At 40.2% G+C, this 15,632-nt stretch overlaps 1 protein-coding gene across 12 annotated transcripts in view; it reads left to right on the forward strand.

Moving 5' to 3' along the window:
* TEAD1 (TEA domain transcription factor 1) overlaps positions 1 to 15,632 on the forward strand; it is a 161,219-nt gene that overhangs the window by 116,298 nt on the left and 29,289 nt on the right. The window contains exons 5-11 of one of the 12 annotated variants that reach the window (XM_035326584.1): positions 2,550 to 2,612; positions 2,701 to 2,763; positions 10,544 to 10,555; positions 11,741 to 11,875; positions 12,067 to 12,113; positions 12,656 to 12,717; positions 14,642 to 14,766. In XM_035326584.1, the coding sequence (XP_035182475.1) occupies positions 2,550 to 2,612; positions 2,701 to 2,763; positions 10,544 to 10,555; positions 11,741 to 11,875; positions 12,067 to 12,113; positions 12,656 to 12,717; positions 14,642 to 14,766 (507 nt within the window). The remainder of the gene's footprint in view (positions 1 to 2,549; positions 2,613 to 2,700; positions 2,764 to 10,543; positions 10,556 to 11,740; positions 11,876 to 12,066; positions 12,114 to 12,655; positions 12,718 to 14,641; positions 14,767 to 15,632) is intronic. The other 11 variants (XM_035326591.1, XM_035326585.1, XM_035326587.1 and 8 more) reach the window with 11 other exon arrangements.

Raw genomic sequence — 15,632 nt, forward strand, 5'->3', positions numbered from 1 at the left:
AATCAAAACTAGAAATAGAAGCATAAAGCATTATGCCTTATTTCTCTGTATGGACAATTACACAATGTAGTAATTATTTTGAGATGGTGAATAATGGAGCTTCTAAATGTCCAGCCAATTCACCTGTATTATAAAGTTTATGATTCTTGGATATGAAAGGTAAATGAATAAAAAGTAGCAGGACTGATCCTAATCATACTCTCAGCTCACGGACAGTACGTGCTACAGGATGAAATAATAATTAAAAAAAAAATAAATCCCCTAAAAGCCTTCAGGTTCCTGGTCTGTGACCATGGTAAGATTTCATTCAATGACTCAGAATAAACTTCTAACCAGTCTTAAGTCTTTTTCAGATGATTATCACATAACCATTAACTTATCTCATATGACTAAATCCTTTAATTTATAATATCCACGGTGATCAGCAGCCTTACATAAGGCACATACTCTGTGTAGTTCATGTGGTGGTTACTAAACCCTTGTGCTGGTTCAAAATGCTTCGCAAATCGCAGAGCCCCCTTGCTTTCTCTAACGTGAAGTGCGAGATTCCCCTCCTCCCCATCCATGTGAGCGATGAAGGGGAAGGCAGAGGCTCGTATGCTTGCATGCTACACATGTTTTGTAATGCAGAGAAAGGTGACACTGAGTCAGCACACACAAAGATGGCCTGCTGCCAATGCTCGTATTCAAAGCATTTTGAGCTGGGTGATATTTTGCCCTGGGTGGTGTCCTTTGTCAAGTGGGAAGAAAACACATGTACGAGGGATGAAAAAAGCCATGAGAAAAGAGTTAAACTGCAGTGCATGGAGAAGGAATAAACAAAAGATTGGCAAAGAAATTTGAAAAAAAAGACAAAAGTTGCAAGCTCTGCCCTGTTAAGCCCATGTGAACTCTGCTTGTTGGGGGCTACACTGGGGATCTTAAACTTGCATCAGAAGTTGAAACGCAGACTGTGTGGGCTAGGTCTTTGGCCAGTATATGCTGGTAGAGCCACAGTGAAGCCAAGAGGGTCGTGATGGCTTACATATGGTGATGTTCTTCCTCCATAGTTGTATGTCCCTCTATAATTTTTCATAAATCACTTTTGACAATTGTCTAGAAAAGTTCAGTTGTCATTATATCTGAGTTTCAACTGAGCAATTAAATGTTATGATCGTGCTTCCTGTATAACCTTTAACACCACTAATATCCCACTGAAAGCAAAACAAGCGAACACGTGTCAAAACTTGGTCTACGTGTTTGACTACAAAATTGCTTAGTAAGTAATAGTATAACACTGAATTACTGCAGACTGGTTCCTGATCTGTTTCCTGAAGAAGTCCCTGAAGGTGTCCTTCAGGAGCCGTGCTCATTCATGAATTACTATTTGCTTCTCTACTAAAAATACAGGCTTTTTTGTGTGTGTGTTTGTGTGCTATTGTCATGGAATAGACTTACAGAGGGAGGAAATGAAGCTTTGTTCCTCCTTTTCTTTTGCTTGTGTTATTTCCCAGACAGGAATTGTAACTTAGGAAAATTGCACACCACGTGGTATGGTATGCCCTGGGACAAATAAGAACAAACGATTTCTCTTTAGCAGTTTTTACCATCGATGCCATTTTTAAACCTTCACACAGAGGTCTGCAGGATGCTGAGCAGTACCATTAAACAGCAGTACCATTAGACAGCATCATTAAGCCCTCAGCATCAATATCATGGATTTCAGCATGTGCCTGAGTAAACAGGAATGTCAGTCAGGGCCCAGACCCTTCACTGCACATGCAATTACTTCTGGCCCATAACAGATCTTGTGCAGGACTGACTTTACACACATTTCTTATCAAAGTGCAAATGGGCCAAACCTGGACATTGCTCGAGCTGGTGGCAGGTTACTGGTCTCTGCTTACATGAGCGTTTTGCAGGTGGACTTGACACTGATATTGCAGAGAAAGGCAGAACAGGTTCTGAGACCTGTATTGTGCCAATATTTTACCATTTGGTCCAGATCTTGGGGCATAGCAGTGAGGCCAAAACACAGCCTGAGGCTCCTTGTTGGAGCTGCAGAGCACCAGCCTAATGGATGAGACTTCTTAATGCCCTAGCGTCTCCAGCCTAGTGTCAAGAGGTCAGGGTGGGTGTCTGCAGGCCCGGCAGACAGGGGGAAACCCTGTAGGCTCCCTGCACCAGAATGCGGATGGGGTCAGTCCCAAAGCATGTGGGCTGCAGCCAGCTGTGAACTGTGTCTTCTCTCTTGTAGCTGAGTGCACAACCCGGTGCGTTCCACTGTTTTTTCCCTTAATCAAATCACTGCAGTGATGACCTGTATCGTTAAGCCTCGGTGCTAAGCGCTTGGTATCTGGCTGGGAATGTGGTATCTTTAACAGCAGAGCTTACTGAAGATGCAAATAACTCAATCCCCTCAGAAAAGTTTTTTTTTTTTTTTTTTTTTTTTTTTAAGAGAAAAATAGATATTTTAAATTTGATTTGCTTTTTGTTTTTCTTTTTTCTTTTTTTTTTTGTTTTGTTTTGTTTTGTTTTGTTCTTTGTTCCTATAAACCTGAACAATGTAGGTGTCTAGTCACATACAGGTCTTAGCAAGAAAGAAAGTTCGAGAAATTCAAGCCGCCATTAAGGTACGTTTGGCTTGCCCAGTTGTAGGGGGCTTTTCATCTCCATGGTTACAGGCTTTTCCTTTGTTTCCTCCCTTCCCCTACCCTGCAGGTGTCTAGTCACATTCAGGTTCTTGCCAGAAGGAAATCTCGTGATTTTCATTCCAAGCTGAAGGTATGCGCTTTTCTGCTTTTGGGCTTGTGGTTGCTATGCCTGTCCCTTCCTCCTCCCCGTGGTGATGGACGAAAGCCTGGTGCTGCTGTGCCTGTAACCTCATTTTCCTGCATGTGGTAGCTGTCTGTGTCTCTTTGTGTTTAATCTCCAGTTTCTGCACTAGCATTCACATTAAAAACATTGTTTTAACACTGTCCAAATGCAAAGTGAGCTACTCTTTGTAACAGCTCAGCACCTAAACCTGATTTTTAACCCATTAGTTTATTTTTGGTTTTGTTTTTTAACAGTTGAGTGCTAGGAGTGTATTTAAATACACAGGGTTTTTAAGCAGTTGTGTTGATTTTTTTTTATTTTTTATTTTTTTCCTCCAGATAGGTAATTGGGGTAATTGTTTTCCATTCCCAAATGTTTTTTTTCCCTGCTTTTGAAATGCTATCAAGAATACTTAAAATAGATTGTGCCAGAGAGCACAGCTTATCCTGATTGCTCTAGCTACAAGGTGTTACTGGAGTACAATCTAGTATTACCTGAAGTTACGTACTATTTACAAGATTCTCTGAAAATTTGTTTTTTAAAGTAAAATATTGTCATTTAATCTTTGGAAAGCCTCAGTCAGAACCCTGTTCAGGGAAAACTAAGTATGTTTACTTAATCTGACACGTCCCTATTTTCCCTGGTTTCCATGAAGTATATTCTAAGGCTAAAAAGACACTCTTGGAAATGTTTAATGGGGATTTCTTGGATTGCTTGTTTTTTCAATTTTTCCAGTGGAGACCCTGGGACTCATTTTGTTTTCATATTGCTTAAAAGTGGAAGAGGGTATTTAGCAATTTTTGCTGTCGATTTTCTTTTATTTATTTATTTTTTTAATAAAAAGCAAAGGAACTTGTAAATCTTTTACTTCCCTCCTTTTTTCTTTTTGTTGATTTTTTTCTCAGATGAGAACAAATCATGTTTTTGTTCTAGCTGAAAAGCAAAAATGTTTCAGAAGGTAATTTCACAATGCTAAGTGGTGAGTACTGTGGATGCTTACCACAATCTTGGAACTGCAGCATATAAATAACAGCCTGGCTGTGTAATAGGCCTTCTTGACAGAAGCACTGGGTTTTTCGTCTGCAGTGGGCAGCATGCTGGCAAGCTTGTATGGCTGTTGGTGGCTGGCTTTTTAGCTGCACTGGCTGAGCAGTTGGGGTTTGTAAAGAACAACTAAGACAACCTAAACATACTGCTTTTTAACCGAGGGTGCAATAATACAGAGATATGTAGCATTTTAAGCTTAAATTGTCAATCCTTGATGCCTAAAATTAAGTATGTGAGTAGGCTGCCTTACTTTCAGATGTGCTCAGCACCAGCAGCTCTCAGGGTGTTTTACAGGACTGTTGAGCACTCAGGGCTACAAAAATCAGGAAACCCACCTAGATACCAAAATGCAGGCTTAGAAGCCTAACAAAATTTTTGGATTTACTCTTCTAAAATATTCCCTTTTCTGAATGCCAAAAATAAAATATGAAGACATTTCTTAAGCAAAAAGTAAATAAAATTCTTAATTGCTGCACCTGCTATCTGACTTTTACTGAAGCTTTCCAAAGGAGAAAGCAGCTAGCTAACCTCTTGTTAGGTTATATTTGAGACATCTAGCCTAGATGGCATTTGCAGTAAATAGAGATCCAGAGGGATTTTTCATTTTGAGAAGTTGCCTGAAGAAGGAAAGATATGTTAGGGCAACAAGATATTTCATAAGACGTTCCAACCTTGCTGCTGCTTCCCACCCATCAGTGGGTTGCAGCTCTCCCAAAGCTGAACAGAGAATAGGGGAGCCACTGTTTTGATGCAAAAAATGTATTGATTCATCAAGGGTCTTCCATATCCGCGTCCTTGCTGCTCTACAGAAGGCGTTTGCTTCGACAGCAGCTCTGTGGATATAGAGAGCATTCTAGTGACAGGTTTGCCAACCCCTGCACTTGCCACTCTTCAGGAATCACCAGTGGCAAATGCTGCCCTGTCTGTCAGCCCATCCTTCTGGCTAGCGGGTCTCAGGCAGTTCATCCTGTCCATGCTGCCTCCAGGTAGTCATCCTGCCCCCACAGTTTAGCTCCCCCAAGAGTCCCAACAAAGCCCATGCTACTCCTCTAGGACCCTTGGCCTGAGACGTGCCCAGAAATTGCATGGGAGCCAGGTTCTCCCCACCTCCTTCCTCTTTTTCTTGCTGTTCTTGGTCTCAGTGAATGAGGTGCTGTGGCATGGCATCTACCCTCTTGCACGGGACACTTCCAGAGAAGTTGCAGGCTCCCCCAGGCATTTTTCCCCAAATGGAAGAGATGGAACTGACATGCAAGGAGGTGCTGTAAAGGAGCTACTGTATCAGGAGGATAGCCCTCACCTTTTTCTCCCAAGGAGCTGCAAGTAGTCACTGGAATTGGGAGAAGCTGCTGGTTTTGGACTTGAGAAGGAACCTCATTACTCCAAACATTTTATATAGCACCACTGCCTGTATTTTTCTCATTATTCCTGTATTGAATTATCCATATTTTCCAAAGTCCTTTGAAAACTGCCTGAGAAGGACATCACTGATGTGAAATGAAGTCAAGGTGAATACATGTTGGCATCTGCATATTCTCACTGTTTCATCAGGGACCACTTTGACAGCAGCCCAGACTGCCCCATCAACCCCTTCCCTGGAAGGCGATGGGCACTCATCCTCCTGCAGCAGTGGTGTCAGCATTTCCCAGCAAAGGGAAAACCAGAAAGAAGATAGCCAAAGGGAACAACTGTTTCTGACCTGGGCCACTCTCACCATCTTAGCAGTGAGCTACTAGCTCTTACAATTACTCTGTAAAACCCTTGATTGGTGGTTTCCAGGAAAACTACTGAAAATAACATATGCACTTGATGTCAGATTGTCAGATTTCCCACCTACAGCATGAGGGGAAAGCACCCTGTGGACAAAATCCAGAGATTCTTCATGCCAGTCTGTAACTACGAGTTCATTCAGCTCTGACCTGAGGACATCTCTTTCTTCAGTGTTTCATTCTCTTGCCACCAGACCTCCCACCTCTGTGCACCTCCCACATGTACACAGGGAAGGTTGCTGCAGAAAAGGTGGTGGTTCCCTGGGTGCCGGACTGCTTTAGCTGAAATAATTATGAACAGGGATTTGAGGTTTGCAGGGGCGTGACTCAGAGTCCCTTGTTTCCCAGCTGATGTCATTTGCTAGCAGTTTTTCTTGTAATACCATTTCTTACTGATCTTTCAGGATATGGCCAATCTGTCTCATTAACCACAGTCTCTGGTCTTTTACTTTGGCAAAGGGTATAGCTAGTAAGTCTCTTTTTCCAAATACCTGCTGAGTTTAGTTTAGACTAAGAAATCTTCCTTTCCTGCATTGATCTGGACCCTGCTTATGGCAAGGAGAAGACTTGGCAAATCTTCTTGTGGTTATATTCTGTGAAAATCCAAATGGGTGGAAAGATTTCAGAGCTATCTTCATGGCATTGAATTTATCTTATCCATGTAATTGGGTAGAATATTACTGAAGCTTAACTAACAGATGAAAACTTGCCTGTATGTCATCAAGTTTGCTTGGTCCAATGAGGTCCCTTTTCTTTGAGGACAAGTGCCTAGAGGTGCTCCAGCTGGATAGATCCTTAGCCTCAAAGAAAGAGAAGTTTTACCAGTAAATGCTGTTGCTGCATTTCAGGACCACCAATTCAGAATATCTCATCAGCCTTTCCAGGGATGTTGTAAATTTTAATTTCTTTTACAACAGCAAAACACTCCTGCTTTAAAGATTTTATCTTAATGTTCTGAGGTTATTAAAATCTTCCTGAGGTCAGAGAAATTTCACTTAATGAAAAAGAAAAGAGAGGCTGGGATAAAGCAGTCTTTAGAGACAGATCTGAAAGGCGACTCCTCTTCATGACATTTCCTCTCATGCAGAGACTGGAGAAGGCAAGGCAGAATTTTGACTTTCTAATGTTTTTCCATGTCAAATACACCAGTCTGTAGTGTTAGGTTGCAGCATTTCCCACCTCTGCACTGACAGGGTGCCAAAATTACCTTCAGGAGAAAAGATGGATTGGAAGTTGTGCCTAAACAAAGAGTAAAGGTCTTCACAGCAGGATATACATCTATCTTAGACTTTCATTTCAGATGTTTTTTTTTGTAGTGCAAGATTAATTAGACAGAGACAAAAAGAAACATTAAAATGCCTGCAGTTCACACATATTACATGTTTTAAAATCCATTATTCTACATTCCACATTGAAGGATAAAAGAAAATATTGTTGTCAATTATAAAATGCTAAAGATAGCTCTATACTTTTAAAATGAACAATGATAAAAGCCTTGAAAAATTCCCTTTGATGTGAATGGAGTCTTCAGCATTTTGAAATACAATAAGATGGATTAATTGCTACTCATTAGGCAGCAAGTTGGGACAGCTTTGAATGCGCATTCTCTTCTTGGCATTAGCTATTGCCTGGCTGAAATAGCCAGCTTTTGTATTTACTCCTGTCTTCTCTAATAATAAGCAAATTGGAGATCAGGGCTAGAAACACTGAAGTGCTCTCTATCTTTTGTTCAGAACAATTGTATATTTTCATGATTTGTTTATCTTTTTTGAGCTACAGCTAATTATTGCAAAGGTTATTTGAATCAATACAAGATCTGAGCAGAAATAACATCTGCAAAATTGCTTATTAGGAAACTATTTTATGTTAGTGTTACTGTAATATCCATTTTGTGAGCCAAGTGTTGTTTCTTCTCTTATGTCATATTTTTCTTCTTACAAAATGTTTTTTATTTTAAATATTCGTACAGGTTTTAGGCCTGCTTGAATTAATATTGTGTTCTGTTGTGCATAATTTTCCTCTGACTGTCTTAGATTTTTTTTCCAAAGTCATAGACAACATGGTATTCAAAGCCCCATTTATCATTCTAGGCTAACAGTTTTTATTTTTTTGCTGGGGAACTAGTTTGAACTGATTGATTGAATTATTCTACTGTTTATGTTGGATTAAAGGAAAAGTCAAGCATAAATCCCTTTGTGCTTGTCATGTATAACTCTTGTTTCACATGGGGCTTTTATGGATATTAAGAATTATAATTGGATGATACTGGAGTATTATTCCTATCTAACTTAACTATGTATTTTACAATCCAAAACTAATGGGTGAAAAGTAAAACTCAAGGGCCTGATTCATTAAAAGTTATGTAGTCTCCTTCCATTAGGTTCTTAGAGCTTACCCCTTCCAAAAACAAAGTGTTTGCAACTGTAGCCAGAAGCAGTCAGCTAAAACAAGAGGCAAATCCTGATCTCCATTACAGTGATGACTTTTAGGGATTTAGTGAAACTACTCCAGATTGTCATTGATTGCACTGTAAATCCGCCTCAGTAACATCACCAATTACGTACAACAGCACAGAAGACTTTTATAAAGAGAGGGGAAGAAAGCAGTTGAAGAGTGCAGCCTGTTACTTACTACAGCGTCATTCCTGAGCAGCAGCAATCCCATCAGGGCTCATAAATTAACTAGGGCCAAGCCAGGGCAGGGCCAGATGGGACCTATCCAAAGAATACCTTAAGCCCCGGCAGGATTTAATGATTCAGTGGGAGATATTGTCCCCTCATAGCCCCTGCTGAACATCATCATGGTACTCTGCAGCATACTGGGCCAACCTTATTTTATGTACAGCAGAATAAAACTCACTGACCAGAAAAGATTTATTCCAGCTTCACACAGCAGCACAAACGAGCAAAACCAAATCCTTTCTGTCTCGGACAAGATAGGAAATGAAAGTCTTAACTATTTGCGGTCATTGAAAATCCCACAACGTTCCTGTCTAGAGTAGGGGTGTTAACCCATTTGTCCTGGCCAAATTCCAACCTCAGTAATTACTGTAATCTGCCTGTTTAAATTACCCCTGCCGTTTTAATTGGATATATTACTTCTCTTGCCGCCTAAACTGTGATGTAATACCATTGTGTGTTATTAATCAGTTACCAAGTTTCATCCCAGAAGCAGCACATTGCAGTGACAGGTGGAAAGTCATTCCCTGCTGGTTACACGCACTCTTCACTACAGCATAAAAAAAGCCCAGTATATTTGGGCTAATAATATTTTTTTTTAAGTCACAGGCAAGCTGATATTTCAGTTCAAACAAACAGCTTCAAAATGTAGTTTTCCCATTTCTTTTTGAAGACTGTGAAGTCTGCTTTATTGTACAAGCACCTTGCAGCTCTGCAAAACATTCCTGGAGCTGAAAGTGCTTTGTGCTAGTAGAAGTCAGTATCTTTTAAGAATTTGCATTTGATTTTGAACTGGATTTCTTCCATATTTCAATGTAAGTTAAAACTACTTTTAGAAAAATGGTCTTCTGACTAAGCATAGGTTCCTAAGCCTACAAAAGGTGAAACTTCATTTTGATGTATGTTGACTGAGTGTCTTGATGTTCAGCAGAGCTGGCAGATTTGTCACCACTGGGAAGTTCTATAAGAGTCCTTGAAACTCCCAAAGACTAGCCCTCCTGCAAGGGCTGTGTTGCTAAGCAGTCACCTATCTATTTTTGCTTTTTCTCCATCCTCCTAAAATGTAATCAAAAGACTGAATGAGTGGCCATCACAAAATGCAGAACATTCTTAGATGAAAAGCAGCAATTGCCAAGAGAGAAACATCCCTTCTCACATCACAAAACAGCAGATATGTCCTCTCTCCCCAAATCCGTGTCGCTGTTCCTAAGGCAAGGGACATCAGACTTACTGCTGTTAGAGGATGAGAGCTTCACAGGACAGCTTAAGCACTGCAACTCCTGTGAAAAGAAAATATGGAGTTCGCATAACAAAATATGGGGGGAAAGGCCTGACGGAGCTAGTATCTTCATAGTCTGTGCCAGTTGCTGCTTAAGAACATCCCTCCTGTCTCATGTGTTCATGACAGAGGGTCCTTCTGCCCATGCAGGATGGTAGCAAGGTTGGCTTCCTTGGAATGCTGCGTAGATCTCAGGACATTGCCACCTCTTAACGCCTACTAAGGCAATTTTTAGCCCCGTGGTCTGCAGGCATCTGAAGACAGTCAGTAAAGCATCCTGTGCCAAACCTCTGCTGCACACCCTCCAATCCTGGGCCGGGCAGGGGTGGGTGCCAAGCAGCAGGCAGGGTCAAAACTGACATGCAGCCCTTACCAAGTGATAGAAGGGAAAGCTACAGGTTGGTGAAGTGGCCAAGTTTTGATCACACACAGCAACAGGACAGGAGCTGCTCTGTAGATGTATCATCAGCTGCAGTGTGGTGCTCCCGAGGTTTAGACAGGTCAGAAAGCAGCGTCCTGCCCTGTTGTGCAGGAAGCTCCCATGGGCCTGCTGATCTTACTACTGCTGCAAGCAGATCGTGCTTGAGGCTCTCCCCTTGTGAGGTGCAGCGGGCACACTGCTGGCAGTAGCTACTCCCCTGCTCCACCTGCCGCTCTCCTGGGCGAGTGGGCACCAGGCTGAAGCCCATGGAGGCCCCCATGTCGCAGCTCAGGGAAACAAGCACAGCAGCAATCCCCTGCATCGTCTGCAGCTTTCACACAGGGAGGTGGCATCATTTACGCCCAGAGTTTTGCAGATTTTTTTTTCCTTTTAATGAATCAGTCCCTAGGTGAAAATAATGCATTTGTTTAAACCTAGTATTTAATGTTGAGCAAGCTGCTCTTCCTTTGTCTCTTACTATTTTGTTCTTATTTTGCTAAAAATTTGCTATTCTACACAAGCATTTTAATAAACTGTTTGTTGTTGTATCCAGGTAACAAGCATGGTAAGTATTTTAACTAAACCAAATATTATGTACCTTAGCTGTGCTTGGCAGAATTTTTGGCTAGCTTTTCTTGTACTTTCAGCCTGTGCTGTTTCTAAAGGAGCTACTCAAAGGAAGAAATGCTCACCTATAGTACTACTACATATAAACTTTAGAGGAAGCATATGTGCAAAGTCATATACCGTGTATAAGAGCATGCATCTCTTGCCAGCATGCTTGCTACTTTGCTTGTAAAATAAAACCAGACAACCAAAAAAATCCTTGCTTAATATTGCTTGTGTTCCTTCATTCTAAGTCACATACCTAAATATTAGCACGTATTAATCCAGTACTTCCAGATGAGGAACCGCACTGTACCAGATAGTAACAGTCTGTTGTTTACTTATTTTACCTGACCTAAAATACCCACTTAATTAACCCTGTTGCATTAAGAGGCTTTCCTTTTCTATTCTGTGATCATACATGATTGGCAGTGACTAGGACTCCGAGCACTGCTCTAATACAAGTAATCAATAACATCCCATCTTTTCCTAAACTTGTTCCTATATGCTTGAAAACAGCAGAAATTTTATGGCTGGTTGTTTTCTTTGGGAATGCTTCATATTAGTGAAGCACCAATTGGAAGTTTAAAATGTAATTTGTATTTTTGTGATCTAATATTTAAAATATTTGTTGTAAAACAGAATCTGAAATGTGTCTAAACCTGTAAGCATTAAGAAAAATCTGTCATTGTTTACAGTCAGTTGCAGTTCTGTGTTCTCATTTTACCATGTAATACTAAAGGCAAACTTCTCCTAGATCTAAATGATAGAGCTCAAATCTCAGTGATCCCTGTCCTGCAAGCAGAGCCTTAGCAGCAGACTGTGTTTACTCCAGCCTGATTTAAAATCAGCAGGATTTGCCCAGATAAATAAGTGGGCAGCAGTTTGCTCTCCCAGAGCCTCCTGCATGTTGGCAGAGCAGACTGTGAGAATTCAGATCTACCATGCATGTCTGAGAGGAAGTTTTGCCTTGAGGTAGTCTGAGTGTTAGCCTCCGTGCTGTATTTTTTTTCTGCATGGTTTGTTATTTTTGCATTTTCCATGTGGCTTCTTAAGTTTTTAGTTATGTGCTTGTAGCTGCAGTTATTTAACATCATTTGTTGTGCCAAATGTTTTAAGACTCCATGTAATTGTCATATTAAAGGATCAGACAGCAAAGGACAAAGCACTCCAGCACATGGCAGCAATGTCATCAGCTCAGATAGTCTCAGCTACTGCTATTCACAACAAGCTGGGCCTGCCAGGAATTCCCCGTCCTACATTTCCTGGGGCACCTGGGGTAAGTTGTTAGCTGAGTCCCGAAAAAATCCCTATATTCTCTAACACTGTTCAGTAGAAAACTAAGGTTGAATGAATAGATTAATGCTTTCACTTGCCTTTGCAAAAGAAATCATGTTTGTTCAGAAACAGCCAAAATCGTTCAACAGAGAAAACAATTGTGGGTCTGTTTGTTTGTTTTTCTTCTTTCAGTTTTGGCCGGGCATGATTCAAACGGGGCAGCCTGGATCCTCACAAGAGTAAGTCTCGAAATTGAAGTTTGTTTCTGTATGCAACATGGGGCTGGCTTGTGCACTTTGCTGCCAGAGGATATTAATGAGGCAATAATTTGTGAATTTTTCTAAAAAGAAAAAAACAGTCTCTGTTGCTCCAGAGACTGTTGCTCCAGTCTCTGGAGCAACATCTCCCAGCCTTATTTTTCAAGTTGTCCCCACCTTATTTCCTTGAGGTCCATGTGAGGAGTCTTTGTGCCCCAGTACTTCAATGTCCTCTGGATTTATTGGGAGCTAAAGCAATCTCCATCCTTGTCTGCTGCAATAGTTGCAGCAGGCAGGTTAGGTTTCCCACTGCATGACCAAACATGGACAAGCTTCTCACTTCAACATTTTGGGTGTAATTCTCATGCCCCGTCTCTTGCTATTGACTATTTATTGTTTGTCTGTTAAATATTCTATGGAAAGAAGAGATATGTTTGTGGGTAAAGCTCAACTGTGTATGTGACTGTAATGGAATTTACTGTAGATGGCATGTTGTATGATTTTTGTGTAACTATTTATTCCAGTGTAAAGCCATTCGTTCAGCAGGCCTATCCTATACAGCCATCAGTCACAGCTCCCATTTCAGGTAATTCATTCATTTATAGTCACCTTTTAAAAGATGTAAGTTGTGTCTTGGATGTGATGTATTCATTCGTGCAATGGACAGAGCCACTACTCCATATGTATGGCCCCAGTAGCCAAACCAAAGATGAGTCCCAAACAAATACCAATGTCCTAGGACCTGGTTATATATGAGGGAAAATCAGTGGGTCTGGGATATGTTTATATTTTAATAGCCAAATCTCACTTCCATCTGTAACAAGAATAAGCTTTCATTATTTTAAAATGAGGCTAAAAACTAGTCCAGAACCATTTATGTTTAACCTTAAGTATAAGACACATCTATGCATCTGGTTGTTGATAACTCTTAAGGCGGCGCCCCCCCCCCCCGAAAGGTTCAGGTCTGCCTGGTACCACTTTGATAGGTGCTTAATGTTTGTTGTAAGTTCCTTTGCTCAAACCAATCAAGCCCTTTCTATGGCTACTTCCATACTCCTTTTCCCCTGTTTGTTTCATGCATAATTTCAGGAAAGTGTATTACTTCTTTGTAGAAGACAACTTGACATCTTCCTTGCCAAAACTACACCATGCTTCTGACTCTGATCTGCAGTTTTCTGACTCTTTCATACTTTTTTAGTTTCTAACTTCCTGCTAAACAATACTTATATAATACAATAGTTATAACTAAGACTTTCTGCATCCTTGATTATTTCCTTTCTCTTGATAGTCCTTATTTAATAAGTTGTTCTCTAAGTCAGACATTTAGAATCATCTTTTTTTATTTATTTATTTTTCTATGCTTTCTTTCAAAATAGGATTGTTAGTATTTCAAAATCAGCCAAAAATCATACATAGTTTTTCCTTCATTTAGAATTCCCGTTCACATCTAACCAGTCACTTTTGTGAAATGCCTCAAACTTGTGTGAAACAGGGAATTACAAAAGTGACTGGATAGATGTCAGGGAACTTCATTGCCTACATTGGAGGTTTGGAGCCAGTTCCCAAACTCCTGCTGCAAGATATGGGCATATCCACTATCTGTGACCTCTCTCTGCTTCTCAAACCAGTTAAGGTTCATCTTGGTTTTCTACCCTTTTTTGTGCCTGTGTCTCTCCCAAGATCAGTTTCTGCCTTTCAGTCACAGCCTTTCTCTTCTTCCTTTACTGTTTTGTTTCCTTCTCATCTAATTTTCCATGATGAGAAGCAAGAGACAGCATTTATTCATTCTCTTGAGGTGAATTAGAAATGGTGGTTAACATCCCTTCTCTCTCTAGATCATGTCATTCCCTCTTTATTATCAATTTAAAATTTTCTTTTTCTTTTTAGACTATGATTCAGCTTTCTACAGTAATTATTTATTATTATCTGTAATATAATGATGCCTAAAAGCTCCTAAAGAAGTCAAGGACCCAATGTACAAATACATAGTAAAAGACAGTCCTTGCATTGGGAAGCTTGTACTCTAAATAGCAGAGAGAGGACATGACAGTGGCAGGAGAAACAGGCAAAAAGAGAGGTGATTTACTTGTAACATGTAGCAGCACATCAGGAGCCAGAAATGGAGGCCAGTTCTCCTGACTCCCAAGGCAGTAATATCTTCTCTGAGTCTAGCTGCCTGTTTCCAAGGAAGGGTCAGCTGTAAGTCTGTGTGAAGGTTCTATAAATCTCTGCAATCTAGTATATGACTTAAACAAAAATTCTATGGTTAATTACAAGCCCAAGGAAACAAAGCAGCAGATATTTTAATTAAACCAGTTTTAACTTACTCTGTTGGGACCTTGTTTTCTACACATTGGTTTTTGTTTTTCCTATTTTAAGTCTCTGAATTCTTGTTAAAATTAATATAAATGACCAATGGGCTACATGGGTGATTCCTGATAAGATTTAATTCAGACATTTTAAACTGAGGAACAATCAACTTCTTCATGAAAATGGTTTCTTTGCTTTAGGATTTGAGCCTACGTCAGCTCCAGCTCCCTCGGTCCCTGCATGGCAAGGCCGATCAATTGGTACGACCAAGCTCAGGCTGGTGGAGTTTTCAGCTTTCCTTGAACAGCAGAGGGATCCTGAATCAGTAAGTGTTGCTCTCGCGTCCACTCAGCTTTAGCTTTTCTCACTTGCTTCCCACTCTTATGTTTTCTAGGGTACCTAGTATTTCTGTGTTCATCATTGTTCAGTGTAATATTCCTTTCACTGTGATACCACATTTTCCTTTCTCACCCTTTCTACATTTGCTGAAGGGAGAGGCCTCTGAAAGCAGACATGGTTCACTATGCCTCATTGTTAATCTACTTTAGCAGTTGTACCAAATTACATCATGTTTTTGGTAATAATTCAGTAACTGAACTCTAAGTTACAACTTAATCTGTTTCCTAACAAACAAAATTAAGGGCTTGCGTAGAAAATATACATGGCCTTTTAAAAACCTGACATAAGGGCTTATCCTCCGGGTATCTTTAGGACAGTCCTTTTTGATTCAAGCCTTCCAAGCATATACCATTCATCTATATGCCTTCTTTTTTTTTTTTTTTTTTTTTTATGGTTACCTGTCTAAATGTCCAGTCATTGAGTCTTCCTTGATCCTGTGTCTTAAGGCCCAATCCAAGGTTTTGATGTTTTAGTTTAGTTTAGTTTAGTTTGGTTGTTTTTTGCTTTTTTTTTTTTTCCTTTGTGCTTTTTTGAGGAAGGTTTTGGTTTTGATTTGTTTTTCAGTCTTCATACTGTACCTGCAAGGGCAGTTTGTGAAGTTGGCTGTAATTTTTTTTTTCTACTCTAGCTAGCCTTGAACCGTGATATTAATCATGGTATGTTTACCATAGACATTTGTGAGTAGCCTAGCACTATTTCTACAGTGTCACAAAAAAAAATCAAAAGAGCTTCTTTTAGCTCGAACCTGGATTTTTATTGAGATAATTTCTGAAAAGCAAATAATGGCATGAA

This window comes from Oxyura jamaicensis, chromosome 5, assembly GCF_011077185.1.
Source record: "Oxyura jamaicensis isolate SHBP4307 breed ruddy duck chromosome 5, BPBGC_Ojam_1.0, whole genome shotgun sequence".
NCBI lineage: Eukaryota > Metazoa > Chordata > Aves > Anseriformes > Anatidae > Oxyura > Oxyura jamaicensis.